We start from the raw sequence: 24,815 nt of genomic DNA on the forward strand, positions 1-24,815 counted from the left end.
AAACTATGACGTAATCGATGAGGGCATCATTCTACGTCACCACCTGCTCTCATGGTGAAGATATGTGAGCTGACGCCATCAAAGAATTTGATGGGAGGAAGAATGCGGTGACGCGAATGAAAAAATCTTCTGCGCTGAGTTAAGGTGCTAAGACATGGAGAGACAACAAAGAACGAAGCCATTACAAAAACTCTTTCCACTCCAACGGTGGTTATACTTACTCTGAGCACGGTACGGTGCAGCCATCTATGGGCTGCATTTTTAAACATTTTCAGGAGATTTTAAGTTCAACCAATTCTTCATATCTATTCCCAATTATGGGGGAAAAAATGGCAGATCTTAGAAAGTGGACCCCCATTTTTAGTGGGATTGTTGAAGAAATAAAATGAAATACGGAAAAATGAAATATATATATGAACATGAGTAACAAAAGGTTAAAAAAAATAATTGTTACATATCCTGTTTTATTTCAAATTTTTTTTATAATTTTATTTCAAAAAGTTTATTTGGTAAGGTCACCACGTTGACCTATTGATACTGACTATATGAAGATCGGAAGGCTTTGTTTCAATTTAAATACCCGTGTTATGATGTCAGTTGCCGTTTGCAACCGAATAAAGGTGTGCCTTGAAATATATAACATAGGTATAATTAATGATCGAACAACCAAAACACGAAATTTTGACAAAAAAATATATCCGGCGGATGATAATTGAATTGGCCATTTCGGCAGTGTGAAAAGAGACGAAATTCCGAAATATTTAAAAAATTAAACATATTTTTTAAATTGTCAACGACATAATATTTATTCACCGCTCGTCAGGGGGGAAAGCATAGTAAATATCTTATGATTAATTCGGAATAAGTAATCTGGCATTCCTAACATAGATGTGTCGCCATCTAGCGTAATGTCACCTATTCGAACATCTTACCCAGTATCCCAGCCATTAAAGTAATTCAATTCGTTATATATATATATATATATATATATATATATATATATATATATATATATATATATATATATATATATATACACACACACACACACACACACATTAAATTACATTACATTTCTATAATGGCTGTACGTATATATACACATATACATATTTATATACACATATACACACAGTCAGGTAGCGAACTGCTACTGCGCCAGTCTGGACAAGCAGTGCGATCAAACCAAACGCAATGATATTAAATCCGGCTCCCAGAACCTGTTCTCAGTGACCTTTGTCCGCATATTTCATGGAGAGTCAGGTGACGGGTTTCGACTAACTGTTACCCCAATGGGACACCGCCAGCCATTGCACCCCGTCATTTGCCTGCAATTCCGATTTATACAGACTCTAACTATACAGAAAAACTAACCCAAGAAACATTATCATCAATAAAATATCTCAATTTTTGTGGCTTTACCTCATACAATTGATCAACAATATCGTCATTCATATTTTCATCCGTTATTTAAAATCATACCATTTCGTTAAAAATACCAATTTTGAAATATGGCGTCCATTGTTAGCGTTTAGTTAAAAGGATGGAATAATTTGTGATACGTCTCGTCTATTTTTTTAATAATATATCACCCGAAAAACAGTATAATGGCATATGATACGATGTATCCTCATTAATTTCATGTGCACGAAAAGGTAAATATTTATATCCCCATTTCTCTAAATAATAAAGCTCATAGTTAAACAAGTTTCTTTTCTAATTCCGCACGAATGTCACAAAGCTAATATTAAGGAAGCCAAATTATTATCATCATATTCCACTAATAAAAACATAGTTTTAAGAACATTATCATTCCTTGGCTAAAATAAGATACGTAACTGCGAATGCTTATTTGATGCCATTTTGTTCTTCGTATCGGCATTGATTCAGTACATTATCCATAAAAATCGTCAGTAAATGCATTGAAAATCCACCAATGCCACCAAATGGCATCGCATTCGATTAAAATATTCCCTTTTTACATAATCCTTTAAGCAAAATACTCATAGGCCATTTTATTCCAACTTTAAAATATTATCTATGCCAAAAAGGCAATATGATCGGAAGTCATTGATAAACAAACAAATTTCTTCGAAAAATTCACGTGGCTACGCCGAAATCAACAAACGCAATCTTGACGAGAGTTTGAAAACGTAAGGATTTCACAGCGATAACGATGTTCATTTTCTTTGAGTTTGGATGACTGTTGCTTTGCTACATCCTGTAGATTTATCATTTTTATGTTTTACAACTTACCAAATTTAAAAAAATTGGAAAGACTAGAGTTATACTTTATGGAGTAAATTGAATACATCCAGCTGATTTCACGTATTCGCAATCGTCATACATGTCACTATGTTCTCCGTAAGCATGGCAGATATGACATTTTTATTAGATGAGATGTGATTTTTGTAATTGAATATTATACAAAAACCCCAACGTAAATATTTACATCAAAATGCCGATATTTAATTAACGATAATATAAAGGCACTAGACACTAAACAATAGAAAATATTTAAAACCATCCATACACCAAGTTAGGATAAACTGACATCTATTTGTGATGGAAAATTAACCTCCTATTAATGCAGTCCTGAATATTTTCTGGATATACATAAAAGTTCCTGTTCTTGTGTTATCAGTAATAGTGATGATACGAGTGGTGCTCGGACGTCCGGCACGCTATTCGTCGTTCACATCTTCTCGGCCCTCTGAGAACATTTTGTACCACCGATAAACGTTGATTTAGTCCAAGGTAGCTTCTCCACATGCCACAGCCAACATTCGGAATGCGTCCGCGGACTTAATTTCGTTTTTCACACAACATTTGATACAGATTCTTTGATCCATGTTTTGGAACCGGAAAAACTCGAAGACAAGCCAAAACAGCTGTCAACAATTAACTTAAAATTGAAAATGGCCGAACCTTTCGGCATAAATGAAAGACACAAGTACCACCAACCTAACACCACAAAGAAATCGAAAATCAAATGTTTAACCCGCGAAAATTCAAAATTTGCGATACTGTTTTAACAGACCTCGTATAAACATTATATAGTTGATTATGTAACATCAAATGTTTTAGTAAAATGATTTACTCGATTAATCTTGGTCAAAATACAAAAATACAATTATCTATTCCAAAAATGTTGATCAAAAACAAAGATTAAGCAAAACTATCAATTTATTCCGAAAATTAAGACTCAAAACGACATGTTCGAATACGCATCATTCGACAGAAATACATGAAGATCTAATTGAGACGGAGTTAATTTAAAATATGGTCGACATTGGAGATTGGGTGATTATTTCACTTTAATAGATTCACTGTACACGAATATGTGCGTATCAAATTTAAAATGGGTATTTAATATACAATCGTCAACACATTCATCTGTGAAATGTATTAATTTGAGGATAGTCGCCATGTTTTAGGGGAGTATCCAGAGTTTACAGGAGTAGGAGTGAAACCCTTATGAATTCTCTCCACCGAGTCGATTTTTCCAGCACCTAAAATTCGACCCTTTAAAGCAAACAGCAAAAGCGGCAGGGTTACGCGCCGGAAATTGAAAACTTTTCCCCGCGAATATCCGGAGAAAAATCCACTATCTCATATTGAGTGTGGTTCAACGGTATTAATAAAACTCATTTATCGATTTTTTTTCCAAAGAAATAAACTAATACAGGTATGTTCCTCCTCTCTTTCCAAAATAGCGGTATCCCTATGGATGATGCCACCAAAAATGACTTTTGACTTCATCTTTTCACTTTGATCAGGGAACTTCCAAGTTCGATTGATGCGAGGTTAAATGAACTTCGATTCGATCGATTCGTTCGATTGATTCGAGGTAAAATGGCGCCCATTGATTTAAAATGCCTACTGCAAACAATGTCTCCCCTGTTACTAGGTGCGAATTTTCTGAAGAAAATTTCATATTTTTTAAAGCGCCAAGTACCTCCGCCTAAGGACTGTGTGCGAGTGTGTATATATACATGTTTGTGTATATGTTTCAAATATATATATATATATATATATATTTATTTATTTATTTATAATGTATACCAAGATTAGCACTAGCGAACAAAAACACAGAAACGCAAAAAAAGAAACAAGTATTCCAAATTTTCATTTGCAATGTCACCTTTCTCAAGGGAGAGAAGGAACCGGGAAACAGTTCCTTCTCTCCCTTGAGAAATGTTGCAGTATTATGTAATTATATATATATATTTTTTTCTACATATAATTATATATAAACATAGGTGGTCTGAAAAGTTTCCGACTCAGAAAATTTCAGAAAAAAGTCTTGTATCTTTGTTAGGTTATGCATGGTTCTATGTGTGTATATATATATATATATATATATATATATATATATATATATATATATATATATATATATATATATATACACATTGGTTGTCTCGTCTAGGCACTCACTTTCCAGGTAGGCGTCGGCAATCTCTCCAACTTCGTAATTGGTGCGGGTGCACAGGATCTCAATGAGGATCTCCTCGTCGGTGCCGGCGCCGGACATGGCCTTGTGCAGCTCCCGAGCCAGATATGTGGCGGGCGGCAGCATCAGACCCACGATCACGTCCTCGAACCGACCACCAAGCTCCCCTTTGAGGTCCTCGATGAGGTCCTGCTACGACGTCGCAAGGAGAAGAACAAGACGACGGGATGTGTCGAGGAGGTGAAGAAGAAGATGAAGAAGCAGAAGATGAAGAAGAGAAAGGAGGAAGGATCGGGAAGGAATCGTAGTGGAAAGGGACGGAGACAGTGATGAGACGAGAGGGAGAAAAAAAAGAGAATGGAGAAATGCGCAAGGTCAAACACAATGTTTTCATAATTCGTCGCTGGGGGGCAATGAGAAGTGTGCCCTGTTTTTCGGTCGAGTTAAACCAAAAGAAATCAAATGACCATCCATCTTGTTTTAGAATGAAAGAACTAAGTGGTGTGGTGGTTAAATTAATTATAATTTTAAATAAAGTCAAATAGAATCGAAAATGTTAAAAAAAGGAACCAATTCCATTAAAAAAAATCCTTTTTTAAAAAAAACAACAAATGCATCACATGACACCAAACTGTTCAAAAAATTATTTATTCTTTGCTTTTGACTTTGACACGTTTTATTTTTGTGAAAAAAAAGGCTCTGAGCACTCTTGTATATATTCAAAATTTGATTTATAGAAAATTGCATCGAGATATCTGTTCTATTTCATTTCAATAAGATTTCAAAATTTTATAACCATAAGTTTGCTCTCGATGGCGATGTTAAAAACAAGGTCTTATTTGGCAAATTTCATAAGAAATTTAAATGGATAATTGAAGATTTTATTCCACACGCTCTTAAGGCAGTAGAAGACTACCACTAACAGAGTAATCATAGTTTAAAGTTGCAAAAGTACATTTCATATTTGCGAAAATCTGACAAAATGTACGCAATTATATAAAGAGAGTTGTAACACGGTTAAAATTGCAGCACCTTTTCTTTCTTTTGTTAAAATGAAATTAATTATTTTTTGAGGAAAAAAATCAAAAAAATAAGTATTAGTTTTGAAATTTGGCGTCCCAGAATTATCTCAAACTTAATTGGTTGAAGGATTCTCGGGTGCCCAACCAGGATGAGAGCTCTTTAAAACCGACGTTTCGATAGCTGAAAACCAAGCTTCTTGAAGAAAAGAGGTTATGTACCTGAGGATGTCGATGTAACGTCGAAATCTAGGTCAAAATATATTTCATTAACAGAGGAAGTGCATTTGCAAAAGTGGAAGTATTTGCTACGAATCCATCGATTTCACCTTCCAAAATATCACGCCTGATCCAGCGAAATTGCTAAAAAAGTGAGATGCTTCCTTTAACCTGGAGAAGCCTGCATTGTCAGCTGTCGAAACGTCGATTTTCATAGTTACCAGTCCTTTTTGAGATCACGGAATTCTTCACGAAATCGTTTTTACCTCTCTCTCTCTCTTATGCTAGGTACACGTGGAATATTGAATTAATAGTTGATTAACAGTCCAGAAAGGTTCTTTTATCAATACGAAAGAGATGAAAGTGTTATGTGAGGTACCGGCTACAAATATGGCCGATAAACTGGGACTTTGACGATAACTGACCGCTGATCATTCAAGAAAATACATTAAACGAATCGTGTTTTTTTCGCGAGGCACGCGAACACTTTTATCGCTCGTATTCTTCACGTGAAAATATGTTCTAATTGTGTATTTTGTACTCGTGGGACCGTAGTTTTTTGGTGAGATACAGGAGACAAATTTTTTTTTCATGAAAATGGAGGACTGTCGCAAAATATGAAACATGAAAAGTTTTAGTCATTTTATTTTCCATTTGAATTAATCAGTTCAGTTGCATTAGTATTATCCTAGCAAGTAAATCCAAATATTAAAAAGTATTATTTCTTAAAAAAAGAAACTTTTCATGTGGTTGTCACCCTTGTTGATGGAAATCTCAAAGCAGGTATGGTATTTTTTCAAAATTTTCGTCTTTTACGCTGTATTACACTTTCACGCTAATTAAACTATATCATAGAATGATCAGGATTATCAAAAAAAAATTACATTTGCGGATGTTAAAAGTCCAATCTAAATTTATTCGCTAGTAAAAGTTATTTTTCTAAAACATTGAACATTGAGTTTGAACATTGGGTAGATAAAACTATTAATTAACTAAAACTATTAAAAAACTTAATCATTTATGAAAAAAGTAAAAAAAAGCAATTCTTAGATAAAATAGTGTAAAAGATCTGTTACGCTAACTACGGGAATTTATTTGAAAAAAATCAGTATAGCACCTTTTACAATATGCGACAACTATTACGTGGACCTGGACTATTCCAGAGTAAAAAAAGAGAATATTTTCCGTGGAAGCGTATTAGAAAACATAATATTCAAACTGACGTACCTTTATATAAGACTATCTATTTTTCAAGCATTATACTTAGTAAATCACTTCATCCTGCAATTATATTTTTTACTGCGGCTTAGCTTAAAAAACAAAAAACAATACAAAATAAACGAAGTATGGTGAAGAACATAACTGTTCTTAAGTACTATAGTTCTCCGCAAGACGGTTGGGCGCGGGTATGTATTGTTGAAATGAAAATGGCGCGTTGACCACGTGTTGGGAAGAGTACTGGGGATCGGCATCACATTTTCCTTGGCACGGAATGGCATAATACCGTCGTATGTGCCACGAAAGAGGAACTGGTAACTATCAATTAGAATCTAACTCACTCCTCCGAACTCCAGCTTATATCTGTTGGCGATCTCCTGGCGCTGGGCATTGGACCTCGCCGTGATGATCTCAATGATCTCCTGTTCGTCTGTGCCCAGGCCCTTCATGGCGGCACGTAGCGCCGTGGCGTCTGCATCGGCGTCGAAGCCCGCTGCTGGGCGAACGGTCGGCTCAGGCTGGAAGAGAAAAGAGGAAGGGGAGAAGATAAAGTTTAGATTCTGAAAACGTTTAGCGGGAGAGATCTTCTTAGCGAAGAATTGAGATTCGAATGTGCTTTCATCGTGAAAAATCATTCACTGGGATTATTTTTTTAAGCATCGCTATTTTCTTTAAAAAACAGGACGAATTTTAGGAAATCATTCTTCCGAAATGATTCCCTAAATGCTAAAAATAAAAGATTCTGGAAGTGAAATGTGGAATCGACACATTAAAAATTCACCTTTCTTTTTTTTTTGAACAAAATATCTGATACGATATACAGGAAAATCGACAAAGATGCCCAGGAGACAATTTTACACTCTGAGAACACAGTTTTATACCTTTCTTTATTCCATCTTCATACATCAATTGCGTATTTACTCTTAACTATATATAATCTTTTAACTCTTCGAGTAATAACTTAACCTAAGAAATTTGGATGTAAAGGATATAAAAACTAAAATTATACGAGAAAGATGGTCCCTGTCCATTTTTTTTTAAGTTTTAAGTTGTTAAATTGCCCAACCAGTGGCGAGGAGGAGTTGTTCTCAAGTTCTCCAATTATGTGCAATAATGGCTGAAACTCTAGCGCCACGAGTGAATAAAATGTGCAACACTCGTATAAACACACGATTTATTTGAAAATGGAGGCCGAGTCTTGAGTGGATAAATCCGTTTACTTACGGTAATTTGATAAATAAACATCGATGAAAGAGCAATCAATGATTGAAATATCAATTTTAAAGTTAACAGTTCGTCGAAGTCCATGTTTACGCATCAATTTTTCATCATGTTATGGTGACTTCAGTGATTTTTACAGCTGACCTCCTTGAGTTAGTATGGACGGAATGCCTTTATTGGTGGATTCACGAAAAGATAAACCTATGAATCTCAAAACTACTGCAGTTTACTTATATATTGCGGCAGTATGGACGACGGCTATGTATGTAAATTACGGCTAAACAACAGTTTAAATTATTAAGCCGATGCATCACGATAAATGTCTCCATTAAGTAATTTCATAGACAACCAATGAAATCACAGAGAGTCAGGGTACGCATGCACCTGAAACTCAGTGAAGTTTCGTAATTTTAGGTACCTCTGTTTATTCTTAACGAACCTACTCAGCTGAGCGCATGCGCTTTGGCCGTTTCCTTGCAAATTGTTTTTTTTTGGGGATCCGCCATGTTTGTGATCACTTCAAGTAAGAGAAAGAGTGGTGTACATTGAATTTTGTCGTGCAGAGTAAAAAGGTACCGCTGTTATCGTTGAAAATAGAAAAAAATGATTTTCCATAATTTTTTTCCGTAAATAGTTTTCTCATATTAAGATTACAAAACCAGTCATCATTGTTATTGAACGATATTTTCACGTTAATATCACGGACTTATGTACTTACGGATGTCATTTTCATTAGTTCTAAATAAAGATAATAAGAGAGATTAAAGAAAACAATTTTGTTCATTTATTTTTAGTTGATGTTATAATTTCTTCATAATGATTTTCTGCATGATTCCTGGCGAAAATCGATAGTATTATTTTTTGTAATGATAGACCATCGTAATTTCACAAAAATAATGTATTCTCTCAAGCTATAATCCTATCTCAGCTTTAAATGAGTTGAATCCAATTTTCAGTACATATAACAGCAGAAATAAGGTTGATATCCATTTTATACCCGATTCTTGAGTCCCGCAGCCAATAACAAGTGAACCAGGGAAGTTTAAAGTGATTGTTGCGTAGCAATCAACAATTTTCAGTTACCATAGAAATCGTTGTGTAAAACGGCTTTAAAATACTATCAGGTTATCTCGTACTCAAACACTAGAAACTTACATGCTGTATTTAATTAATAAAAGCTGTTTACAATCATTATTCGTTAGCCAATAATATTTCAGTAACATATACACTTGTGCTTATGACAGTCCATTGACGGTGCGGAATCAACCCCTGCAAAACACTCTGAGAGATGGCTTGCATGGTAGCATGTAGTTCATAGAGAGATGGAAAGTCGATATGGAGAAGTGATAGGTGTCCCGTATAAAAAAGTACTTTTTAATATTACTGTAAACTGCCTCATATCAATTTCCCTTGGAAGAACAACCGAAATACAATTTTTTTACGGGGTAAATACGGAAAATGGACGACGGCTTACATTCTGGCGGGCGTCGGACGCATAGCGATGCGACCTGTCGCGCTAAAAAAACATCGCTCTGCAGAGAGATGGAGGGAGGGAGAAGAGACCCTTCTCGTAAAAAATTAACTTGAAAACGAAGCTCGTTAAAAATTTATCCGTCGTTCTGTTGAAAATACACATCGAGTCTGAAGTCGTTATATTTTTTTCCTTCCTTGCCACGACTGCGAAATCGGCGATAAAATAAAATCTTGATAGAAATCGGACACGCCGTATTTAACGCTTCGGGGCCATCGGATGGTTAAATGGGGCTGAGGAAAAACCACTGAAGATCAGGCATTATTGAATTTATACGTTAACAGACGAAGGGACGGAGATATACGTTTTGATATTACCGATCAGGTTTTATAAAAACAATTGAACCATGAAATTCGATCATCTCCTTGTTGTAGCCGGTCTAGACAATCTCGTAAGAAGGGTGGGGGGGGATTCATTTTGATATTTAAACCTATTGATTTCATATCCTTTTTCCCAACGAATAACGTTATGAATTAGTTAAAATTTACTATCGATTTTTAATAAGAATCATGCAGTAATGATTGTGAAAACATTGAAACAGCAACTAAAATAATAATAAGGCAAATTTTAAATTAATCGAAATTATTCAGAGACCTAAATCCACGATAGAGTGGATAATTTTATTGTCGGGAAACAAAAGTTATTAAAAAAGTAGTCTCGGTAATGTGAGTAATATTCTTTTTGAATTCCATGAAGGTCTAAACTAGGTTCCGATTGTGAAGGAGAGGGGGGGTCATGGCTCATGATTCCTCCTTGGATACGCCCTTGTTCCTATTGAATAAAAAACACACTAATCAACCCGAAGTTTGATTTTAAACGCCAGGCTTTAGCGATATCATTCTATTTAAAATGTACGTTAATCATTAATTTGCGGATAATACGTCGGCAGCAAATATAGATAAACAATTTGTTTATTCTGGTTTAGTCGTAACGTAAACAAACAACGCAACAATGTGATAAGAACCAACCGACTCCGGTCATGCGTTACCATTTCAAAAGTCTCGCATCGTCTACCATACTGTCAGAAAGTGCTTTATAATTTTTAAATTCCATTCAATTGCAACTTAAACCTGCTATATTTTCAGTCGGGTTTCAGAACGAGAACACTGATCAATGAATGAATCACCCTAGTTCACTCAAGTCGAACAGGGCCGAAGTCATATGCTGGTTTCTTACAGAACATTTCGTGAGCGAAATTTGAAGAAAACATTTGAGCAAGTGAAAAATTATTAAGTATTTACCGAGTAATATTTTAAGCATGCTCAGGTTTGTTCTGAGAAAGGAAAGTAAAAAAGAAACAGTCAAACAACCTATTCCTCGTAATGTATTAGCTCACCTTCATCTGCTCTTCTTAGCGGACAGTGCATGTGTTAGTTTTCCAAGGAAAACATCTTCCATCATCGCTAAAGACTTCCATCGCATGTCTTCGGTGTCATACGGTATGAGGTCACCGCGTGTGCCTTAAAATGACCCAAAATGAGACCACCGTTATAATTATTCGCGCGAACTTGCATATCGCAACGATTCGAAATGCCAAGTCAGTGCGCGCATTTCGTTTGTCATTTGATTTACGGAAAAAGCTTAAGGTTCGTATTCCTCCGAAAATTCGTTGAATTTAGCTCTACTCGGATTTGGGAGCGGAGTAAAATTTTCACATATGAATATTATTTCGTATTGCAAATGTAAAAATAATATCTTTTATGTTATATTTTATCATTCTTTATGACAAAAAGCCACCGACTAATTAAGAAACAAATATAAGTTTATCTTTAAAAATAATCTAAGGGGCAGCAATGCAATCAGCAAACATAAACTTGGCAACGCAGTTTGTAAACATAATAACTTTATGGTGATGACGATGTTCGTATTTTTTGTTCATATATTCTCGCTTCTGGAATGCAACTCTCTGTTATATATATTTTGAAGATTTTCAAGTGCTTTTTTGCAGCCTACTTAAATTTTATTTCTTTTATACCACTATTTTCAATTTAAAATCTGTTAAAAAGAATTTATCCAAAATAAATAACCGTCTGTTTACTGTACTGTTTTTTATTCTTCATAGATAGATAGATAGATAGTGGTCTTTATCTGGGTGAAATTGAGACCAAATGGTCGCTTCTTCCATCTCATATGTGAAATATGAGAAAGGTTGCTGAGTTCCTGCAATTGCAGCACCACTAAGTTTGGACTAACCTAACATTTAATCATTCGGACTGTATTTACGTTATATTTCGTATTTAACATTGATTACTTACAGCAATTTTAACTTATGTTCATCCCTCATGCACTAGACTATGTTCTTGATAGGTATCGTGGAGAAGACATTTTCAATGAATCTACTATTTTAAACAGAAAGTATTTAAAAAGAACTGAGGTCGTAAAGGTAATTTCTTGAAACTCATTTCAAACATGAATTAGATTCAACTATCCATGCATTAATGTCAGTGAAACTAAGTAATAGCTGTAATAACGGACGAACTCAATAATTCCATTGTTGCGATGTTTGTAGAAACGGGTCCGTATTGTTGCGTTGTTTATAGAAACAAACAAATATTGGCTGACGCTGCATAAACTGACTTTCATGCTTGAGAAAGGAAGTCTATGAAATTATTCGAACCGAAGAAACTACCTTAGTCGCGTTACTAAAGAGAAAGAAAGGAACCTGATTATAAGATGGCCACGGACTGTTAGTCATGAACGTGAAGGAGTAACCAAGGTTTAAATAAGGAAAGAACAATAGGTAAGGTAGGCGTTGTTGTAGTGTGTGAATCTTATTTGCCAAAGAGACGTAATTTTTAAAGGATAAGAAACCCGTCCTTTGAATTTGTATTAACGCCACGTAGCCTCGTGCGTAAATAAAAAGGATTTATTCAGTAAGAATATTATTCTTATTTAATCAAATTTCCATATACTACTGTAGGCAGCATACAGTATAAACTGCATATCGCATATGGTAACATGGATGCTGAATTTTGTTTCTGTAATATATGTTACATTTTCGTAGCGACGGTCAATATTTTTTTAATTTCCGTATGCATGTGGTAACCTTAACATAAATATCAATACCTTCTGGAACCAATCAAAGACATTGATTAACTTTGTATTTTTTCTACGCTAATTTGATTATTCAATATCCGCACGGTTGAATTTAATACAGTTTCCCTTGTACATAGCCGTACTTTAAGACTTAGACATCTATTTTCATAAGCACCGACTTGAACCGCATGCATAAAAAAGTTTTGACCGTCAACCGAGCCCACCAAAGCTTTCAGAAGTTCCAAGCGGCATGAATGGTAAATTACAAACATTCCAGAACGGGTGGTTCGTGGAACCCACCTTTTTGGCGAGAGTTCCAAAACCGCGGTTCCAGAAACCCACACTTTACGACACCGCCCTCCTATTCAACAAAAATCTAGCGCGTCTGGTCTCGCATTTGAAAATAAAACTCGCATTTAATCCACAACTGCACGTTAACGTGATGAGGCGATGCATTTTTTTCAAATTAAAAAATTTTTTAATAGGAATTAATATACTGAAGACGAAGAGTATTCCTTCTTTTACACGTTTACAACATAAAACAAATGTAAACTTTAACAGCGAAAGAAGAATGGAGTCGATATGCCCGTTGTCAAGTAAATATTTACGGTGGAAATAAACAGAATAAGAATAAACAATCGCGTTTCTTTTGGAATAAGGACAGAAAATCAACACGCGGATGGTTCTGTTTTGTATGGTACGTGCCAAATTTACTAATACATCATATACATATAACATTTGTGCATTTAAAGATGAAATTCTTACAGAATATCGAATTTCCCGCGCAAAAATATTCACGGCACTACGTAAGAAGTGATATTTTCAAGAAAGATGAAGACTTAGATAAACTTTTAAAGTTGAAGGACAAAAATTAGAACTCGTGGAACTGTTCACATATTTACGAAGTGTTTTTGGAAAGAGGTTGGCGGAGAGATGACGACATTCACAGAAAAATTGCCTAAGGGTAGGAAGCTTTCATAAAGAAACGGAAGTAAATGACAGGCAATTTAAGTAAATATTTGGACAAAAAAAGACCAGGCGGAAATTTAGAATGTATGCTGAGGCAAAGAAATAAATAATTTTAATATGAAGCATTGTGATTCAGGATTTTTTGTGCCATATTACAATGGGTTTAGGATCACAGTAAAGTGTGGTACACTGGTCAGTTAACAAAAAATCTCCCTTGACCCGGAAGACAAAATTTAATTTTTCAAATACTACTTGAGGAGTGAACTAAATACCGACAGGTCACTGAAACGTCAGCTAGTCATTACTTGGAATACACGGAAATATGTTTAATGAGCGGTAGTTATTGCAAATGTCGAAATGATATCGGTCCGTCGACTTTTCACGTTCATATTAAGGCGTCCATATGAGAGAGAAAGCCGGTAGTGTCATGTACTTACTTCACGGATCGAAGTAATAATATGGTGTATTTTTGACCTCCAGGGTCAACTTTCTAGCGAGGGAGTGCCAACGCCATCATCATCTACGGATTAATATGCAAATTAATATTCGCGAACGGATAGATGACCCTTTCTCTGGAGACCCAGGTCACAGAAAGGTGAAATGGAAATGTAAATGGTGCGGTGGTCAATGCATTGGAGGTCATTGCACCCAATACCGGAGGAGGCCCGGGTTCGATACCCCAGGACGAGGGTATTTTAATGCCGTCAAATGGGACGTTAAATTTCTTGACCCCTAGTCACCATTCGTTCCATTAGAATTTGCCTATGCAGATTTGTTGGGTTTCACCCCCACCAACAATTCCTCCCCCATAATTCCCTCAATACCCTTATACTCTCCACAATAAGCCACCGAACCCTGTTAACCTCAGATGCTGATCGCCCCCACACCCTGACAATGGTGTACTAATAGAGTGACATCAGTTAACCCTATTATTTTATGGGAATTTCCATCTTTACCTGGACGTATTTTGGGTAAAACTGTAACAAAATGGAGAAATGGATCAGTACCACGGAATCATACAATTTCTTCTACCCGTCAACTAAACTTCCCGAGCAATGGAATTTTGGAAGAAGTGCTCTAAAGTGATTTGGGATTAATTCATTACACTCCAGGTTTTTCTTGTAATAATGAACGAATCAATAATATGATAAACAAACATGGCACCGGGCGATTCGTTTATCATACTTGGTCGCATTCTTTGTTCAATCTCGTTCCCGTTCGATGCATCGGGTTAACCGCGTTTAAGCTTTTAAATCTTCCACAGCTCTTCGTTATTGAACGCGAAACCAATGTCTCACGCGTTTAACGAGGGTCGATTTGATGAATGAAATCGCATGACGGTATTCCCCCATCATGACCTTTTGAAGCGAGGGCAAATCTCTGAATGGAGAGAGAGAGAGAAGGGGGGGAAGAGGATAATAAAATGCCAGTCTCATCAGCCCCGACCCCTCACGATTGGTATTGATGAAACTCGGTCGCCCCTGGCGATGGATCCGCGTTCGTAGACTATTGAAAGCTCTGCGTTTAATTTCGTATTGTTTCCCATCCTGATATCACCTTTAGGGTGCGATACAAAAAGATATTATCTTCAACTTCTCGATATTCTTCAACTTTCTCGATAACATATGATATGCCTGTTTTTGCTGACAATATTCCCAACAAGTCCCATACTTGCAATATAGATCCAAACTCAGTAACTATTCTTTTTGAGCGTCAGAATAGAAAAAAAAAGATGAAAGAAAAGACGACCTATAAAGACGACCTCAGTAACTATTCTTTTTGAGCGTCAGAATAGAAAAAAAAAGATGAAAGAAAAGACGACCTATGCTTCCTTCCGCTGAAATAAGGTGGTTGCGATGTCAAAATATTGAAAAAAGAAAACAAAATCCCGAGGGAATTTTTTGGTTTTTTAAGTTTATATACCATCGCTAGGGTTACGACTTTATATTTACTTTTATCGTATATATGCATAAATATATATATATATATATATATATATATATATATATATATATATATATATATATATATATATAGATGATTTCGTCGAAGTAACACGGAAGTGTCGAATAACAAACTTGGACAGCGACAAACAATATAAGAAAACGTAATGATTACTTCTATTTCTTCCGATGAAGGCGGAGCTGAATTCCGTTGAAATGATCAAATAACGTGTGAGTGATCTTTTTATGTGCTTCTATATTGTATTGTTGTTGCTGTCCAATGTATTATATATATATATTTATATGTATATATGTATATATATATAATAAATTGGACAGCAACAACAATACAATATAGAAGCATAAAAAGATCACTCACACGTTATTTCTTGATCATTTCGACGGAATTCAGCTCCGCCTTCATCGGAAGAAATAGAAGTAATCATTACGTTTTCTTATATTGTTTGTCGGTTTCCAAGTTTGTTTTATGTATATATATATATATATATATATATATATATATATATATATATATATTTCAAAGATATGTGATTTTTACGTCTCCTACGACCCGTACTTTTCCTTATATCTTTATCCATGATAATGAATATTTGTTCACCACTTGGCGGGTGGTCGTGTTTGAATATACATACAGGTATATACATATATTATATATATAACAAATATATATGAAAGTGTACAGAGTTAAAGAATAATTTATTTGAGTACATAGGGAATGGCGGTTTAGAATACTTTAGCCCAAGTTTCTTGGGACTGGGCAAAAGTCTGTACGTCGGGTTCCTTCACATCGACGTCGTGAGCAATACTACCTTGATCAAAAAGTTCCCGGAATAACCACCGTGTGGCGCTCCCATCGTTCCGATTTGAGTTCTGTTTTTTTTGTTAAATTGGTACATCTGTTGTTGATATTCCCTTTAAATCTTAGTGTCATAACTTGACATTTGCAAAAGTTACGGTCGGTTTTCGGTATGTCCATCAGTGCTTCCTGCGATTTTTCCATTACTTCCTCTCGGCTGCTAAAACGCGTTCCCCGTAATGGTTTTTTAACTCGATTGAACAGAAAGAAGTCACAGGGAGCGAAATCAGGTGAATTCGGTGGCTGTTGGATGGTATTTGTTGCATTTTTCGTCAAAAAATTACGAATAATGATAGCACTGTGCGACGGTGCGTTATCATGGTGCAAAATCCACGAGTTTTCTGCCCACATTTCTGGTCTCTTTCGGCGAATTGCTTCACGCAAACGTCTCATAACGCCCAAATAATACTCTTTGTTTACTGTCTGGCCTTCTGGCAAAAATTCATGATGCACTACACCGTTGTAATCCATGAAAACCGCCAGCATTGCCTTCTTTTTTGACTGAAAACGACGTGGTTTTTTTGGTCTCGGCTCATTTGGCGAACGCCATTCACTTGCCTGATGTCTGGATTGCGTGTCGTACTCATAAACCCACGTCTCGTCTCCAGTAATGATCCTTTTGATGAATGTGGGATCGGATTCAGCCTCGCAAATCATGTCTTTTGCGACGTCAACACGGTCTCTTTTTTGCATGAAATTGAGGTCTTTTGGCTCTGCTACACGACGGAAACCCAAATCATTAACCACAATGTCTTGGGCGGATCCATAGGCAATGTTCAAGTCCTCCGCTATTTCTCTGATGGTTAATTTGCGGTTATTGACCAACATTTCTTTTACTTTATCAATTTTTTCACCGACTTTCGATGTCGATGGTCTGCCACTGCGTTCATCATCTTCGATTGACTCACGACCACTTCTGAACCGCTCGTGCCACTGGTAAACGACCGTTTTTTTTAGAGAATCGTTGCCGAAACACTTTTCCAACATTTCCAACGTCCGTGCGCCACTAAATCCGTTTTTTACGCAAAATTTAATACAAGTTCGTTGTTGCAAATTTAAATCCATTTCTGAAATTGTAAAAAATCGCCAACACACACAGAGATAGATGTACTCTTGGCTACGTAACTTTTGCAAATGTCAAGTTATGACACTAAGATTTAAAGGGAATATCAACAACAGATGTACCAATTTAACAAAAAAAACAGAACTCAAATCGGAACGATGGGAGCGCCACACGGTGGTTATTCCGGGAACTTTTTGATCAAGGTAGTATTTTTCTGATAAGGATAAAAAATGATATTTCGATAAAGCAAGCAAAATTTCAAGGGCTCAATACCTCCGCCGAGCGATTCATTTAAATCATCGAGCAATCGACGAAATTTTCGCCAAAACCGAATTAGTAATCGTCGGTCTGATTTCCCCTAAAATTTCCATCAACTACTCTCATTCTACACACAAACAAAATGAACTTCCCAGTTAACCATCCATTTCCAGCTGGACCCTATTCACAAACCGATTCCGCATCCCTTCCGCTCACAAACGGAACAGGAAACGATGCAATTGGTTCGTTGGAACGGTGAACGTGGACGAGGGTTAGTCGAAGAGGAAGCTGGGATGAAACTTGTAGTGTTCAGAGGCCAAATAGAGTCAGAGAGAGAGAGAGAGGGGGTGGGGTGAGGAGGGTGAAAAAGGGGAGGGGAGATGCGAACGGCGGAAGTCACGCCTTCGTGATGCGTCACCCATCTACCGGACAAAAGAATTGCCGGGAGCGCCACGCGATATACACCTCGCGCGCTAACAATTCCTTCGAAGGCCAACTACCGCTTCCAAAGGAGGGAAATATTCCTGGACATTATGCATAAGCGGCTGGCAGGAAGGTGCCTTGTCTACAGGAAGACTGGGATTCCATGTCAATTCAATTGCGCTAAGATGAGCACATTAGCTGCCAAGGTTAAATGACCGTAGGAATTTATTAGTACTAACAAAAAGAAATGCCCAGAGTGACATACTTCATGACAGTGATTTAATCGAAGGACACTGTTTCTGTACTTGCGTCTTCCTAAGGTATGCCTTCTCGCATTCCCTTTAACCGTCATTGGTCTTCCACAAATAACTCAGTAAACATGAATGATCAACAGGGAGAGAGGTCGTTTACAGATCAGTAGTTACAGAAGCAGTAGGATTTTCCGGATTGGAGTAGTACGGATAGTGTTAGACTCAGGGCACTGCTGTAGTATAATTAATCTACGCGACTCATGGCAGGACAGTATTAATAATCTGAATAACTAAGGGAACTGCTTCTGCTTCTGTAATACTCGCTTTCCCAGGCTTACCTTACCGAACAACTAATTAATGGTCAACAAATCATGTTCCGGTCATCATGAATGGCCAATAGGAAGACGTTTGGTGAGTAGAGCAAACTCAGGAGGATCCCAGTGCTTACAAAAAGCAATGTCCAGAGTTACATATATCGGACAATGCTCATGGCCCATGACCCCACTTTTAAACTTATATCTTCGCGATACATTCCTTCTTGCATAAATTCCACCTGTTATTGGTCTGCTATTGATGTTTTGGTCAACTTGAATGGAGAGCAGTGAGAGGTCTTGCGAGGACAGTTGATTGGAGAAGATATCGGTAGTTGCAGAAGCAGTAGAAATGTCCAGAGTCAAGTAATTTGGCCAGTGCTTTACTCACTGCACTGATCCTTCTTCCAGCAGACTAACTTCTTGCGTAACCTTTCTCCGTCTTTGGTCAACAACGCAAACAGATGAACAGAATACGCAAATGTTATGTTGTACTTCTATGTTGGTCCGAATCACTTGCTCGTAACCCAATTACTTCGTCATACTTCAATAAATAAATGAAAATGCCCATGCAAGGAAATTAAAATATTTTTCCAACACAAGTCTGTTGAAAATATTAAAATGTTTCTGGATAACCTTGCACAATTTTATGGGTTTCCGGATTTTTCTCCAGAATCTATTGTGCTGGTAAATCTACTGACACGTAAGATTTCAGCATTCCGGCACATTGAGACAAATACATACTATTATTATCAAAATTCTGCCATCAGCCATAATGGGGAAAGAGGTGAAAACCTTCGCAACGTTGTCATTCAGTTGCTAGAGGTCACTCCGGCTCGTCAGAGTGACGTAAAACTGTCACAGCCTAAAACTGTTACAATTCGTCAGCCACGGAATACCAACGTAACGGATATGTTTATGTTTCCTTGTTTTTCCGTAGCCGATGGCAACATGTAGACTTTTGGAAACCACAGTGCCTATGCATGAATAAATACTGTATTACATGCAAATCTGTGAGAACACACAAACAATCTCACCTTTTTCAATTGTGTGACGCACCCAAAAGACCCTAAACATTCGATAACTGTGTGTGTTGTGAATATATATCTACATGGTACCCTGCAAGCCACCTCTAGGGAGTATGGCAGGGAGTGATTACACACACCGGGCATGCTAAAACAAATATTGAGGTTTTCCAAAGATGGCAGTAACCATTATTGCGTAATATAATTCAAATAACGTACAGTAAGAGACGAGCTGCTATCTACGATAAGGACAATTACATAAGGTCAACTGAATTACCAACATAAAAGGTTACTTATAATGGAAAAAGAAGGTTTCCCCATTCTAACGCAATCGCTAACAGCTATTCCGTTCCTTGATCGTTCAGGTGAAAAATAACATTTTGAATTTGTAGTTTTTACTCTTGATAGTTCTAATCTAAATATCTGAATGGTATGGGGTAGATTATAATTTCATCCCCTGCCATTGGCCGCGGGGGGTTTATGTCGTAAACGTAGGCGAGGTAGTTATTACTTATATTTAATAATTACTTATTAAGTCATTACTTACTTACAAATAATTAGCCCAGTCCTTCGCTCCTGAAGACTTGGACGTTTGAGCGAAACTTCAAACGAGCACCCAGAAGTATATGTTCATTTTGAAATGGAAATGGTTGCGACAGATGGCTTCCAACGGCATTCGCATCCGGTTACTACAAGAGTGGAAGGCCGGTAAGATCCTCACAAGCTGGCAACATCCCGACAAGAGAGTTTAATCAATGGCTACCCAGATGCACGACCCCGGTATTCTTCCCGAGGATAATTTCTCAATCGGGGCTAATATATGCGCACTGGCGACTCATGCGAGACGTGGACGTATATGACCAAGGAGTTCCAGGCGGATCGAATTAACACGTGCATTACCGAGTTGAAATCAGTGCTCATTGAAAAAAATAAAGAAGAAAAAAGAACAAGATGATAACGAAATGACCGCGATGCTACGGACACGTGGCAAGGGTGAGTCATTCGCATCCAACGGAACGGCGCCAAGCGCAATGAAATGAGAGAGAGAGATAAAGAGACAGCGCCATCAAGTAAAAATTCTCTCTCTCTCTCTCTTTTCTATTGGCCCGGATTCGTCAGCAACAATCGGTGACTTCGGGGGAGATCCCCGGAAACACCCGAAAATGTCACGATTCGACGATGACGAAATTTTGACGTCACGACATGGATGTATGTCCCGAGCTTAGCCCACAAGAATGAAAAGTATTGTCGAGGGTGTGACATCACCAAACGGTCGGCATTGTCGGGTAACGAAAATTTCATGACTTAAACGAGTGATTTCCAAATTGATGATCAAGTTTGTGGTTGTGGCAACGTTGTACAAGCGGACCAACAAAGTGAGTATTATTATTAATTAATCCTTTCAATTACAAAGTGTTCCTACTATTCGAAGACACGTTTTGGACGGTCTGTAACGACTATTCACATGTATGTGTCGAGATGAATCCACCTCGCATGTCCTAGATTACTCCTTTTTTTTAATTTCTTCGAAACTACAATCTTCCTTAATGCTGTCATAAGAAGCCCACTTACTTCTTTCCTCTACCCTAGCACAAAAAATTACATAAACTCGATCTTCAGCAATGCAAACTTTTTATTCCCCTTAATTCAATCCAATTTCCGTATTCCTTTCCTCCCTCTCCCTCGTTCTCCCAGGATTCCTCCCTTCCCATATCACCATCTCCAGCATCCCGTTGCCTCGCTCAGTATAATCTCCTGCATCCACTTGTTCTGCATATTTCGAATGTTTCTCCCAAGAAATGCTCCCTAATTTAATTTTTCAAATAACCTCACTACAACTCAATGATCAAATTCAACTCATTTTTCTTATTTATCGTTTCGAATAAAATAATGAACAGATCACCTTGTAATGTTTAACATGCCGACTAATTGACAACCAAATCTCATCGGTTATTGGACACCCAATTAACACATAAATTTACTAATAACTTTTCGTATTGGTGTAGAGCATTTCAAAGCGATAAATTCATTTGGAGAGCAGGAAATATTCAGTAAATTTAAACCTCAATCTATTCTTTGCAATAATAAATTATAACCAGTAGTAGTTAGTCAATAGGGAAGGCGACAGACAGCTTAAAATGTCATTTGCACCATCAAAGGTTTGATTGGTAATGGGGACAGGATATTCAGGGCACGGAAGAAGGGTGCAGAAAGAAACATGGCAGTGGAAATTAGCCTATACTCTTTAAAAAAAGAAAGTACCTAAGGGTCACAAATTTTAACGTCCCATCCGACGGACGGCGCACTGGTCATAGGATCTCAAGTAAGGGATCGGGATATCACTGAAAAATACCCTGCCATCTCAGGGATTCGAAATCGGGGCCTCAGGGTAGGCAACCTGTTGATTACCCAAAATTAGTAACATAAGGATAGCCCAAATAAAAAAATCGTTTATCCATTATGATTTTCGATAAAGCGATTCATGATCAACGGAATGATTATGAACGTCACTCACACTCTGTATCAGTCATGCGTGCGTCGTTCCCTGCGAAAATCCTACTCAGGATCGCGCTCAGGGGACGGCTTACTTAGGCTGAAGGCTTTCCACCTGTGTCCCCTCTTTCGGTTTCCCCGCCGACCCTTTTACCCTAGAAAGCTTTCTCCAGTCCCTTTCCCTTTGGCCTCCGCCGAGAAAATCGAAATTTCCATTGAGACGTCTGGAATCCCACGTGAGATACTACGCCTGACGTCACTCTTAATCGAACGATCATTGTTGTACGTGATGAGAGAACGGAAAAGGCTAAATCCTTTTTCAAGCTATTGTTGTTGTTCAAACTTAAAAGACCATCCTTTCGAATAAATATGTTTTCATATGTGGAAATATTAGCGAAAACTTTGGGAGTTGAGTGTGGTTTTTTGTACGACGCGAAAACTTGGTCGTGGAAGCGAGATGATAGGCGTAGGTCGGAGGCTCTTGTGATAATGTGGGTGTGGATAAGGGTGGAGTAGGTTATGTGGACAGATAGGAAAACAAACGAGGAAGTGCTAGGAATGGTGATAGGGGAGAAGAGAGAGGGGAAGTAGTTGTTGGGAGAGGTTCAAATGAGACAGGGTAAAAATGGATGAAAAGGGTATTGATCGGCAGTGGGATGTTGAAGAATGTGATATACTGGATGGGAGGAATGTTAGACAAACGAGGAAGGGGTGGAAATTGGGATAGGGATGTTGTGGACGGAATGAAGGAAGGGAGGAAGAGAAGACAGAGATTAAGAGAGGGGACTCTTTGTAGAGTAGGATATCAGGTTATGTCCTCTTCTTAGAGGAAATTAAGAAATGTAGCATTTATTCATTCGATGCCCATCCGAAACCTACCTAAAATTCTATGCTACCACACCATTATACATTGTCATCGGGGTAAGATTTATTGACGTAATCAGTCGAAATCATTTTTGTTCAATTTTTAGAATAAACCAAACCTTAAAATTTTAGAGATTTGCTCGTTCCATTATCGAGTTGTCCTTTAGAAATAAAAAAATGAGAAAATGTCGTCCATTCAAGAAGTTGTATTGCAAAAGTGAATGATGTGTTAACGGGGCGTGATTTTAAAGGGTATATTTAAAGTGAAGAGTGCGTGATTATGGAGGGAGTGCGGTGATAGACGGAACGTTGTATGTATGGTATGGCCCATGGGTGGTGTTTAAGGTTTGGCAGTTGGTAATCTTAAAAAGCCATCGTAAATAAGATCATTTTTTCGCATATTTGTTCTTCTTTTGTGTGTACGTATGCATGTGTGCTGTAAGAGAGACCGTTGACCAGACCTGACCTTTTCCACCAGGACGATTGCCTAATTGCAACGAGGTTTATATAATAATTTCTATATTAATAATAAACAAACGAGGCAGGGAACGAAATTTAAATGTCACTCGACCAACTCTTAACGGCAAAAAATAATGCTCAGAAGTTCTGTTAATTCTGTTAAGTTAATCGGGAGATTAAAGACGTTGCAAATTAGTATCCAGCATGCATCGAAAGTATGTAGAATTAACGGTATGGAATACAACCAACAGTCGTACTGAAATTCCTTAAGAGGGTAAATTCGCATGTGTCAAGGTTTTATTTGGAGCGACAAGAAGTATAATATCAACCATATGGTCGGTGTAGTTGTTGAGATGTGTCGTATGTCTGTACTCGCAGCGGACCAGAGGTTCGTTTCCAAATTAACGTTTTTGACCGATTAAAACCAAGTGAGAAAATTAATTAACCATTAAACCCTATTTTTGTTTAAAACAGCGGTAATGTTCGAAACCCCGCAAACAAAAAAAAATACATTGCCAACTTACTTGTGAAAGGAATACGCATGACTTTATTGTGACGCGACTATCTATTGCAGTGCGGTAAAACCGATCGGAAAATATGGTGGGGGGTCTACCCTTTCAACGCAGCCTATCGTCAGTTTGCTCCGAGCAGTCTGAGTGGAGAAAAACGTGCCTCCGCGTGAAGTGTGTTTATCGACTTTGTAACGCGGCGCGATGGAGCGCCAATCCACATGTCCTTCATCGTTACCAACTTCCTGGCCCGGAGCGCCACCCCAGGTGGTCCCCCAGCCCCCTTTGAGTCCCGACTTGGCTCTGAGCGACTTTTTGTTGTTTCCCCGTCTGAAGAGAGAGCTGAAAGGAAGGCATTGGGAGACTGTGGAAAACATCCAAAAGCAAGTTACAATGTTCCTGAGAGATATTCCCGTCGAGGAGTTTCAAGGTGCATTCCAGGCATAGAAGACACGTCTCTGCATGTGTATTGTTGTAGGGGGAGAGTATTTTGAAGATTTTTTGAAGCATTTGTAAGGGTAAGATCAATAAATTTATTTTTCCCAGAGAATGCGCATTAGTTTTATAGTGGTCCCTGTATTACCCAAAATGTTGGTTCACAGCTGGAACGGACTAGATAATATTTTGATGAAATCTCCAACCTTGAAGCTGCTTCTATTTATCCCCCTTC

The 24,815-nt window shown here is 37.5% G+C and overlaps 1 protein-coding gene across 3 annotated transcripts in view; it reads right to left on the reverse strand.

The window, feature by feature from the left end:
* The window catches only part of LOC139689250 (annexin B10-like), a 148,131-nt gene that overhangs the window by 27,662 nt on the left and 95,654 nt on the right, over positions 1–24,815 (reverse strand). For 2 of the 3 annotated variants that reach the window (XM_071586312.1, XM_071586299.1), the window contains exons 2-3: positions 7,254–7,430; positions 4,441–4,648 (exon numbers count right to left, since the gene is read on the reverse strand). In XM_071586312.1, the coding sequence (XP_071442413.1) occupies positions 4,441–4,648; positions 7,254–7,430 (385 nt within the window). The remainder of the gene's footprint in view (positions 1–4,440; positions 4,649–7,253; positions 7,431–24,815) is intronic. The other variant, XM_071586303.1, reaches the window with a different exon arrangement.

This window comes from Hetaerina americana, unplaced genomic scaffold (genome assembly GCF_022747635.1).
Source record: "Hetaerina americana unplaced genomic scaffold, ioHetAmer1.1.p SCAF_1, whole genome shotgun sequence".
NCBI classification, from domain to species: Eukaryota; Metazoa; Arthropoda; class Insecta; order Odonata; family Calopterygidae; genus Hetaerina; species Hetaerina americana.